This window comes from Pygoscelis adeliae, unplaced genomic scaffold (genome assembly GCF_000699105.1).
Source record: "Pygoscelis adeliae isolate BGI_AS28 unplaced genomic scaffold, ASM69910v1 Scaffold156, whole genome shotgun sequence".
In the NCBI taxonomy this organism is placed as follows: Eukaryota; Metazoa; Chordata; class Aves; order Sphenisciformes; family Spheniscidae; genus Pygoscelis; species Pygoscelis adeliae.
In genome coordinates, this window is record NW_008825016.1 from 646354 (window position 1) to 658029 (window position 11676).

The following is an 11676-nucleotide window of genomic DNA, read 5'->3' on the forward strand; positions in this document are numbered from 1 at the left end:
GCAGCATGTAATTATCAGCACCTGAGGCTTTACACTAGTGAAGCCACTGTTTGACGCACCCTGAACAAAATCCAGCATATCTACACATAATTTTATCCATGGGAGAAGGAAGGGCAGTAGGAGCTGTTTTTTTCACTTTTATTGTAATTTTAGAGAGGCGTTCGGATGTGGTGATGGTGAGACTGTCACTATTTAGCAATTTAGATTACCCTCTACAGAGCAGCGTATAGGGACAGAGATAGCACTGTACCTCTACACCTTTCAACAAACTCAGCTTTGCGACAATCCCCCTTCACTGCTTGTCCACGTTGCATCATACGTCATGCAGACTGTGCCCAAGGATGGTTTTCTCCCTTAAATAAAAAGCCAGCAAATCCCACTTTTTTAGAAATCATTTCTTTATCTCACCAGTTTATGGCCATGTGTCTGTGCACAGACAATTTAATCTGCTGCTGGCAGTCTGTCTGCAGCACTGGTGGGCAAGATAAAGACATTCCAGTGTCCCAGGCAGGTATTGCAAACATGGGTGTGACGTTTAGATCACGGATGACCGATGCAGGGAGAGTCCCCTTGGTCAACACAAACTCCATTTGTGGAGAGGGCAGGTGAGGCACTTTTTGTTGCTTGAAGTGCTTCTGGCCTCGTTGCTCCCGGCTATGGGCCTTTCTAGCCATTAGTTTGTCCCTTGCGGGCTGTTGACTTCTACAATGAGGGTCTCCTCCTCCCTGCCCCTTCCAACTCTTGACAGTGTAATTATTCTTCACAGCCTGCCTGGTTTCTTTTGCAGTGAAAGGGGCTGTGGAAATCCCAGGAGCCCATAGAGGGAAGGCAATCTGTAACCAAACTGTCACTGCTCTGGCCAAAGGAGCACTCCCTCATGACAAAGTGTATGTCTCTTGGCCCATCTCCTCCTGTTTCTCCCAGTCAGTCATATACAACTGGTGTATGACAGCACTTCTTTCTCTGGATAAGCATGCAAATTCCTGTATTCTTGGCATCTGTTGTGCATTGGGCTAATTCCTCTGTTTAGTCTTTCTCTGTCCCATCTATTTGGTGATTCTCAGAGTTAGATAGCTTCTTTTCTTCCCTCTCCGTTTCTGTGCTCCCCAAAAGCACATCTGGGAACTATGCACAAGGACATTATAAATTATTAAAACCAGGTTTGCCCATATCAATAAGCCCAAGAACGTGCGTTGGTGCAATAGTTGTGGTTTACTTTGCATCTGCTTGCCAGTCAGCTTTCAATATTCAGTATTTCTTAATGCCTCACCGCCTTATTCTTATGTGAACCAGAGAAAATTTCTCCTCTTTTCAATTGCATGAAGCTGGCTCAGGCAAACTGAGTAACAGAATAAATAGCAAAGTCCATGTGAATGCAGTTCCTGGATGCCAAACGTCATCAGCCACAGAGCCACTTGGACGAGTTGCTCCAGGACAGACAGCAGAACCTGGGAGGCGCTAGAAAAAGCGGGTACCTTAACTGTCCCGTATAGAAATGGTCTTATCCCCACTCCATGATGCCTGAATTTCCATTTCCCCTTCCATGGACTAGGGATAATGAACACATATCTTGCTTGTGGAGGCCTTTTGAAAGCCTCCGTTGCAAGGGACTGCCAGAACACTAAATATTACTTGAGATTTTGGTTATTTTATCGGGATGTCCTAGGAGAGCAAAATTCACCCAAATGTGGCAAGGCAGCTGCATGTAGCCCTGGTGTGGGAAATAGCGATCTAGTGAGATGAGCAATGGGTGAGACATATGGAAAATAGCCTGGTCTTCAAGTTAGGAACTTCACAGCTATACTCCAGCATCTTGAGCTGTATAAATGAATCATCAGCACAGCGAAACCACAGAATGACACCAGCTTCCCTGAAAGACTCTCTCTCTATATATAGCTGCTAGACTTGCATATTTCTGTTTATAAATACTCAATAATAACTGACCACAAAGTGACATGGCCTTCTCAGCAGACCGGTCCTAAAAAAAATACTTGTTCTATCTTTCATTTCTTCCTGAGTTATTTTAAACCAGACTTTTGCACTTCCAGATACACTATTTTAACTTAAAGTCCTGGTACCGGTGCATGTGATCATAACATTTTCTGGATAAACAGACAGCCAGGACCGAGCTCTTCTGAAGAATGTTGATTAAAAGTGTTGATCCTTGTTAGGTGTATCTGAGGACATCATGCTCTCTCGGAACTGCACTGCTACTCTGTAGCTATTTGGTTTTGGTTTAGTTTTCTAAGGCAGGACAGCATATGTTACCGCACTACAAACTCACTTTGAATCCTTTAGCCTGCTTCATCTGTATTTTCCAAGGGGCTGTGTCTTCAAAGAGTCTGGATTTGTAGAAGTGTGATGAAAATTGGTCACTGGTGGTGTGTACAGATGGGCAACCCAAAGCATTGCCTCACGGAGGGAAAGTCAGGCAGAGCCCAGCCCTTACACTGGTGGGCAATGACGAGTTGACCAGTTAGCATCGATGTAGTTGTGAGCGAGCCCAAGGATGTGCCACACCTGGCCTAGACACACTGGTCATGGGTGAGGTGGGAGCAGAGGACATGAAGTGGGGGGAAGGAAAGGGCTGGGGTGTGGTGGGGAAAGGCCATGAGGGGAGAACTGAAGTGGCTGCAGTGGAGGGGTGTATGTGTGTGCGTGTCAGGGCACGGGGCACAAATCTCCAGAAAAGCAAGTGATGCTAGTTCTGCTGCTCGTTGAACAGCTTGCTGTCGGATGGCTTTACTCTGTGAATGCAACGAATGCGGTTGCAGCAGTTGGTAGGTACAATCTTTCCAAAGACATCAAACCTCATTTCCTGCAGTTTTGCTCTTTTTGAGCCTGGTAAATGTCTGGGTTATTTGCTGGGAACTTGCCTGGCTCTTGTGACCACGGTTACGATTAGAGACTCCCACCTCTATTGCATAAGTCTTTCATATAGCAACAGCCTGAACTTAAGACTTAATATAACACAGGTCACCCAGTCCGACAGCCCTTCTGCCTGGTTGCCATAGAGTGAACTGGAAAAGGAAGGACTGCAACAATTTTATAATTCATGAGGTCACATTCCCAGAATGAAGTGCAGGGGGTCCACAAAGCAAGACCAGTGGTTTCGTAGCCCAAATGTGGGAGTCTAGCGTCAATGGAGATGAGTTCCTTCTTTTCACCGAGAAGATGGAGCACTACAGGGCAGTAACTAACTTTTGCTGCATCATCAGCCTTTCAGGTTTATGGATTACAGGACTGCTTAAGCAAAACCAGGCAGCCATGTGTGGGGCTGATAGCTGTGGAGACCCTTGCAACGACCACATTGATCAGGATATAGAAACTGTAAAGACCACTACAGATTGAAATATGGGGCTTTGTGATTTTTTTTGTTTATTTACTAAAGTTGCTGTAATATGGTGGATATTGCCTACACAAAAGAATATGTGCAACCCAAGCATATGACACATCCCCAAAGATTGCAGTATATTAATAGATGTCATCATCTATACGTTTCTTCTCTCCATAGTAGATGGCAGCATGGTCTCAAAACCTGATAATTTTTCACTTCTTAAACAATATTCTGAGGTCTCCAGTATAACTGAGGCTGATATTAGTTAAAGAAAGAGTTAATGAATTATGTTAGGGTTAAATAAAAAATGCTTACTGCAATAAACAGCTCTGTATTTTTATTACTCAGTCATTATTTGGTTAGTGAGAGCACCACAAAGCCTGAGCCTTAGGCTAGGACCCCAGCGCTCCAGACCGGGGCTGCTCAGCTGAGGTTTACGAAGTCTGGGCAGGGGAGGACATTTTACTGAGGTCTGCTAGCAGAGAGAGACTTGTGTGCTGACTCCAGGTCCGGCAGGTCATCTGGGCACCACACACTGCCTTCCCGGGCTAGCAATGAGGCAGTGCACAACAGCTGCTCCCTGAGGGATCAAGAGACTGTAAGAAATGCAGGGTTGCCCGCAGGAGGCATCACGTGTCAGGACAAGGCACAGGAAAAATTCGTCTTGCGATCCAGTTCCAGACTGAAGTCCTCCACTAGACTGCCCTCTTCTAAACAGGTGGAGGCCAACATTGCCACAATTCATAACCTACTTCTTACCCCTTCTGCTCCTCAGCCTGGATGCCATAATCTGCTTATATGTGTTAATTTTTTATACTCCATTGCCAAGAGAGCCTTAATGTAAGCTGTGACACTAAGATGGATGTTACGGAAGGAAAGGGGAATCGATCCCTTTGTGATTCACAAGCTATCTGGGAAATCACAAAAGATTTGTCTTGTCCATGGAGAACTTGCTAAACCACATTATGTGAAGCTTGCAATTATTTAGCTGCTGACTATGCTGCAGGACACCTTTTGTTACCCATGAGAATTTTTTATTTGAGGTAGAGCGTGAAATAGTCATGTGAAGACATGAGTGTATGCAAACTGCCGTTCGTCAGAAAAAGGGAAATTTAGTCATATATTTAGCAGTCATTTCCCCTTTTTTGGGGGAATCCAAATACATATTTTTCTCTCTGTGTGTGTCTCTGTTTCTCTCATCCTCACTCTACGGAAGGAAAGAAAGGTGGGTCTAAAATGTCATTTGGTTCTGACACAAATCTGATTGGGCAATGAGAGACAAATTTCCGCTGTGTATTGAGCTAAACCCTATATAAGGTCCTCACCAGCATTGTTTAGTCTTGTATCTTTTCATGAGAAGTTAATAGCTGAAAGACCGCAGAACCACAGGTAAGTGACTCTGATGGAAATTTGGGAATGAAAACATCCCCTAAACCCTCAGATTGTGTAGGGCTTATGGAGACTGCTAGATACTAAACCAAAGGGACCGGAAAGCTCTGAACAAAATAACCAAGTATTTTCATCAGGCAAAGGATCTAACGAGAGAGAAACTCCCCTGTTACAGGGTATTATATGTGAACCATGGGGCTTGTTAATGCCACGGACAAAGCCGCTAGCAGATAGTCCAGGTGTAGCCCCGAGAGGGGCTACAGCTCCATGCCAATGCCCTGGAAACCCTTGCAAATATAGCGGTAGGGGGACGACCCGTGGTTATGAAACAGTATTATTGAGCAAGACGTTGGCTTTGTGGTGTTGTAAAGATGGCAATAAGCTGGAAGTAGTTTATTATAGTCAAACTATCAGATGTCAGATAAATATAGCTACTAGAACAGGGAGAAATTTGGATTAAAACCGCATTATAAATATGAGCATGATTGGATACACAGAAGATGCCTGAAGGTGAGTACCTATGAGTATGACTGTTATATTGGTAGAAATAGGTTTTTGCATTTGGATACAATCTGAAGTAGTTGTCCGGTCATTTAATATTCATTCTATGGGACAATCATAGTGTTATGCTAATGTTAAATGCATCCAATTTTCATTTCTGTATATAAAATGGAAATAGTATGTATCATGTGCATATATGTACTGTATTGCACATAAATACCTTACATAAAGCATAAACTGGTGCCTATATATAGCATGTTTTATGTATTTTTGCCTGTGGTACACTGAGACAACACATAATCTATCAACTGGATAGCAGCAGCTGAAACCTCGTGGCAGACCAGAAAGCATTCAGTGATGTATGCAGAAGCTGCCTTGCCCATGCCAGGCAATACAGATGACAATGAATGACTGGCAGCAGGTAGTTTTGTTTTCCCTTAATGTCACCATGTCTGATTTTTAGGACAAATTGTTCAGGGTTTTCCGCATCTTTTTTTAGCACAGATGGAAATAGTGTCCATGCTGAAAACTCACTTGTGCACCAACAGCAAGATGCGTGTGCACGCCATGGGAGTCAAAGTTTTTTGTCCCAAGAGACACATCTGTTGGAGATTTTGAAAGCTTGGCTCGGGTTATAGCAGGAATTTTGCTTGCAGCCTGATCTACGCTGGCTGGCCTACTTTGGTAGCCACAGTGGGGAAGATAAAGTGACACAGGATTTAACGAGGTCCATACAACCTTGGGAGATACCTGAAGTGACCACTTAAGAGAGTTAAAGTCTATTCTACTGCATCGTTGCTCCTGTGTTCACCCAAGCTACTGCACTACAGCTAACTCGAAGCGGCTGACCCATGCCTCAGTCACATCTTATTGCAAAATAAGCAGAGCCAGATTTTTCCACCCGTAGCTGTTGCACTGAAAAGCCGTGGGGACAGCAGCATCTTGTGGTATGTTGTTTGCATCTCCTGGAGTGAAAGGAAAGGGACAGAAGTGATGTGTTTGTGCCAAGCCAGATGCTCTTGTTCCACAAGTCAGCCCCCATAAACTAGGGATGAAGAAGCCTTTCTGCTCACAAAGGGTGAACCAAAGCTCACCAGGTCCGGAGTGAGGAAAAGAGCAGTTAACTCTTAAGTTAACATTGAGTATTTTCATTGTATCTTCTGTCTTGTACTGAACTTCCTTGTAGATTTCAAGACACTTTCCCTCGGTCTGCTGATTTCCTCTGGGAAAAAATGTGTGGGCTTTTCTTTGTCCTGGTGATGTGCGCAGCAGGTGCCTCTGCTTTCAGACTCCAGCAAGTCAAAAGCACAGGTAAGGGCATGCTTTTGGTTTTTTTCTGTCTCCCTCTCCCTTCTTTTTAATATGCCTGGCTAATAGTAATGTAAAAATATCTCTGATTTTTATAGAAAACTGCCCAGATCACACTGTGTTTTTCAAACACTACTATGAACTGCATGGAGAACCTGTGGTTCTGAAATGCCCTTCCCCCAGATACAAACATTTGGATTTTTCTGCCTTGACCCCTAATATCACATGGTATAAAAATGGCTCAAACCCCACAATATCAGAAAGAGATGAAGATCCAAGAATCTGGGCAAAAGGAGATGCACTCTGGTTTTTACCAGCAATGTTAGAAGACTCAGGAGTATATGTATGCACCAGAAGGTGGGTATTTAAAAGAAAATCCAGTGCTCTAACAAGATGACTATGTCTAAAATACATTAGCTTGATTCTAAACTCCAGTTATGTTCAGAGTGTGTCTGGATAAGATCATTTCCTCACTGACTTTATTAGAGAAAAAAATGTGGAAAGTCAGAACTCTTAAATGCATTTTGTGTCTTCTATAGATACATATATATACTGAAATCTGGATAAAACATGGCACAGTATTGCCACTCTGGCTACGATCTCAGGAGGGAATAGTGTACAGAGAGTTTGTTCTAGCTTATTTATGAGCCAGTCAGGGCTATGGCAAGCGGGGACGTGCTGCAGGCAGGGGATTCTGCACAACACAACCCTCGTGTTACAGCTCCAGAGAAGCAAATAGCCTCGTTTGCACTTCAGGTTGCTTTATGAAGCATACACCAAGGCACTGTGGCTCTGCAGTGGCTTCCTTCTTCCCTGTTCCTTACCCCTGGTCTTTACTTTTCCTCTGCTTCACATTTTAAACCAGAATTTGATTGCCTTGGTATTGCTGTAAGATCTTTCATGAGAGCCGATGTGTATTTACTAGACTGGTACCAGACTTGTGATATTGCAGTGAGTTGAGACGTGAGCCATGGCTTTTTTCAGCCCTGCTGGTCATTTTTTTCTGAGTTTTTCCAATCTGACAGCCCATACAGTTCCAAAAGAGGTGCCAGGGTCTGGATTTGTGGGGGACTGAGGAAGGCAAAAACGTCCATCACTGTTAGAGCCTGAACTCCAGAAGGTGTCCCAAGTCCTTGTCCCCTGCCAGCTCCTCCATCCAGTCAGCCTCCCAGCACGCCCTTGGCAATTTGCACCTTGCTCTGGGGTCTATAGCGGAAAACATCTCTCTACATCCCTGGAGCTGCCTGTGTAGAGCGCAGTTTCCTTGCTGGCAAGGCACACCTCGTGAGTGACGTGTGTCAGCAGTAGAAGAGATGGACAGGCAGAACTCAAGTTAATAATTCATGCTCAGCATATTGAGTTGGCCTTTCCACATGTCTCAGCAGCGATTGCAGTGGTGGAGCAGAAGAGAAGACTTTGATAGTGAGGCCAGAATAACAAAAGGTTGCAAATATTGTCCTAAAGCACAGAGTAGTTGCCTGAGACCTTCAAGGGTGTTTTTAGTCCCCTTTTTGGACTATTCTGCCTCAGTTCCTCAACCTATAACACTGTGGCAGTGTTACTGACAGCTACAGTAAAATGCTGTGAAACCTGTTTGAAAAAGATATGCAAGAGCCGAGTATTACAGTACAAACAAATTGTTTTTCCTCTGCAAATCATCCCGCAGGGAAGCCACCAGATTTTTTTCAACACTCTGTAAAATGAGGGTGGAAGCAAATTATCACAGATCTCTGCTTCTGCTGAGCAAGTATTTTGGATTTAGAAGTCCGACCCGTAGGTGACAGCCAGTCAGTGCCCCAGCAGTAGTGCGAGTCTGTCTGCTCGCAGCCCCCAGCTGCTCTCCAGGAGGCTGCAGCCCGCCCCCCCCGGCTTTGCTGGCCCCCGCAGGGCTCAGGCACTGCCCTGGGTGAAGGCATCTCCGAGGCAGGCTTTCAGAGGTCGGAAAGGACATGGTTTAAGCACCTATCTCCCCCAGTTTGGTCCTCCTTGAGACTGGAAGCGATTGTCACTTGGGGCCAGAAAGAAAAGTTAAATACTGTAAAACTTTCAAGGCAGGAACGCCCTCTTTTCTACGCAAAATAATATGCACTCACAGAAATGCCTACTGGTTGTGCAATAGTAACTGCAGGTGTATTTTAATACATGCTTTAAGCTTTTTATTTCACCTTTAGGTCCGAATCATTAGGGTTTTCACAGTCAAGACCTCTTTCAAGGAAATGGTGGAGGGTTCATGACACACCTGCTACTGTTTAGGCAGACACGTTCCCCCTCCTCGCAAAATTGCAATCATGCCTTAGCCCAAGGGTGCACACCAAACCTGGTGCACAAAACGAAAAGACTGAAGCTCCGAGGCAGACACGTGTCAGCAACTTGTTTAGATTGTGCCAAAAAAACAGTACCAGTGATTTTCCAGGATCCCTCCTGGTATGATCTCAGTCTTGGCCTCTCAGAAACGGCTAAGGAGGGAAACGGAGCCAGGAGGAAACCAAGGGTGTCACTTGAGTTCCCCTCATCGCTGGTGGGTGCTCACCTCTCCCCACTCCGTCTGCAGGAACTCCTCTTACTGCGCCGAGGTCTCCATCCACCTCACAGTCGTGGAGAAAACAGCTGCTCAGGAGATTGCCTATCTCCAGGTCCTCTTCACTTTCACCTCTGGAAAGATTGTTTGCCCTGACCTGTGGGATTTTACACCAAATAGGACAAGCTTGGAGCTCAAGTGGTACAAGGTAAGAACTTTCACCTCTTCTTTGTGCAAAGCCTAATCCCAACCTGTTTGTAAAGGCACGTACACCTCCACTTCCTGTTTCTCCTGAACATGAGGTTGTTAAAGCCATGAGCACAGCAAAATATACCGCGAATTTTGGGGCAGATGTATATATTTTGAGAAAGGTTGTCTGGGGTGGACTCAGCACACGGTGAAGCGTTCCACATGTTATGTGCTGGATAAAATAAAAATAAAAATTTCTTTACTGAAAGAGTGGTTGAACATTGGAACAGGCTGCCCAGGGAAGTGGTTGAGTCACCATCCCTGGAGGTATTTAAAAGACGTGTAGATGAGGCGCTTAGGGACATGGTTTAGTGGGCATGGTGGTGTTGGGTCGACAGTTGGACTCGATGATCTTAGAGGTCTTTTCCAACCTTCATGATTCTATGATTCTATGATCCTATGCTCTCACAGGCAGTGTAACTATTTTTAAGGCTAGATTACCTACCCTGACTCCAGGGTTTGCCGCTTCAGATTAGGCCCTTCTCTTTGGCACTATGCTTCTTTTTTATGGCCCCTCTAGTGAATCCCATAAAGTAGGACCTCCCAGGGATGCTTCCCTCCTGTGAGTTGTTCAGATGGAGTAGCTTTCATTAATCAACCGGAATACAGCATTTGGAAATACTAGATTCATGACACAATTCTTATAGTGTTCTCTTGCCTAACTTGCCAGTCCATGGCTTTTCAAGTAGGCAAACCTGGTTTTGCCCCTAAGGTCAAATATCCTTCACTTGATCATCCTCAGCTGTACAATCTCGCACTGGACAGCACGGGAGTCTTCTTATATTTTCATAATACCTTGGTTTAGCTTTTATTTACACTCGCACTATGATCGCATGCTCTGCCTCATGCAGCTATCATTCTTACCGTAGGATGCAATACCTAGGCTGGCTTCATACAGCAGTGCCTGTGTCGTGATTGGTACCATACCAGCAAAACGCCTCTGCTCAGGATTCCCTTCAGAAGCAGGCTATAACCCACTTTTACGTATCTAAGTAAAAGGCTGCCCCCCTCAATATGGGCCGTGCTACAACTGTCAGAAAGAGCTGGCCTGCCTTCATGGAGAAGGAGCATCATTGCTCCTAGCAGGACTCCAACCCATGTATGAACAGAGCCTTAGTGATACGGGAATTTATCACAGTTTATGAGATCATAGAATCATGAAGGTTGGAAGAGACCTCTAAGGTCGTCGAGACCAACCGTCAACCCAACACCACCATGCCCACTAAACCATGTCCCTAAGCGCCTCATCTACACGTCTTTTAATTCCAGGGTTGGTGACTCAACCCCTTCCCTGGGCAGCCTGTTCCAGTGCAGGGAACGGAGAGATCATGTAGGGTAACTAGTAGTTTTGTGAAACCTGCACGATTACTAAAATGTATTTATCTTAGAAGAATGGCTTAGAATATTACTCTTATGAGGTCATGTATGGAAAGTAATAGTGTTGTGAAAACCTTCATGGTTACTAAAATGGTTTTGTCTTAGAAGGATGTGTTGGATGACTACTTTTAAGAGAACTCGGTAAAGAGCCTGTTACATCTTTTCCATCCTAAAATGTGCATTTTATTGAAAAACTACACAGGCATTATAGATAGATTAAAACAGCGATTCTGCACACTTCATATAGTGCCTCAGAGCATTTTAGAGACAGATGCATGTTTGAAGAACTTGCCCTTTGGTGGGGAAGTGGAACTGCTCAGATTTCGCAGTGATAAGTGAACTTTTAACGACAGAGAACCAAGGGTTAGTAATTTCGTCTGGCAGTTACACAGAGTGTAACCACACCTATCGTCTGAGCCGTAACACCAGTTGCTGTCCTTTCTCCAGGATGCTCTGCCTTTGGAAGACGACAGTGAAAAATTTGTGATTCTGAAAGGTTCGACTTCTCTGATCGTGACTTCCGTGCTACCAACAGACGCTGGCTATTACACCTGCAAGATGGCATTTCCTTATGAAGGTGTAATGTATGAAATCACCAGAACAATTAAACTGGAGACTGTCGGTAAATATCGACGCCTTAAAACATTGCAGCACTTAAGAAAAATCTCTTATTTGTTAATGAAACTCAGAAGAGGAACTCACACTTGGCCTCTCAGCACTGCCAAGGAAAGGGGGACGCCATGGGTGCGTGCTTGGGCGCTGATGAGTTTCCCGCAGCACCCCGGCAGGGCCGGGGTCTCACCCTTGCCCGACTTGCAGCGGAGCTGTGGGAGGCAGAACTCCGTGTTGCAAGTGCCTGCGGTTGTTAAACCGAGTGATTGATGTCTTGGGGGGTTGGTGGTGGTGGTGGTGTCACTGCGAATGACTTCAGAGGGTTTGGGAAACAAAGCATTTGATGCCCGCTGAGGACGGGGGAAAGCCGCTGTTTCGCAAACGG

At 45.0% G+C, this 11676-nt stretch overlaps 1 protein-coding gene across 1 annotated transcript in view; it reads left to right on the forward strand.

The window, feature by feature from the left end:
* The first annotated feature begins 522 nt into the window (after nucleotides 1-522).
* IL1R2 (interleukin 1 receptor, type II) overlaps nucleotides 523-11676 on the forward strand; it is an 18398-nt gene continuing 7244 nt past the window's right edge. The window contains exons 1-6 of the mRNA XM_009326288.1: nucleotides 523-605; nucleotides 4655-4726; nucleotides 6414-6538; nucleotides 6634-6892; nucleotides 9087-9261; nucleotides 11127-11301. Coding sequence (XP_009324563.1) covers nucleotides 523-605; nucleotides 4655-4726; nucleotides 6414-6538; nucleotides 6634-6892; nucleotides 9087-9261; nucleotides 11127-11301 — 889 coding nt within the window. The remainder of the gene's footprint in view (nucleotides 606-4654; nucleotides 4727-6413; nucleotides 6539-6633; nucleotides 6893-9086; nucleotides 9262-11126; nucleotides 11302-11676) is intronic.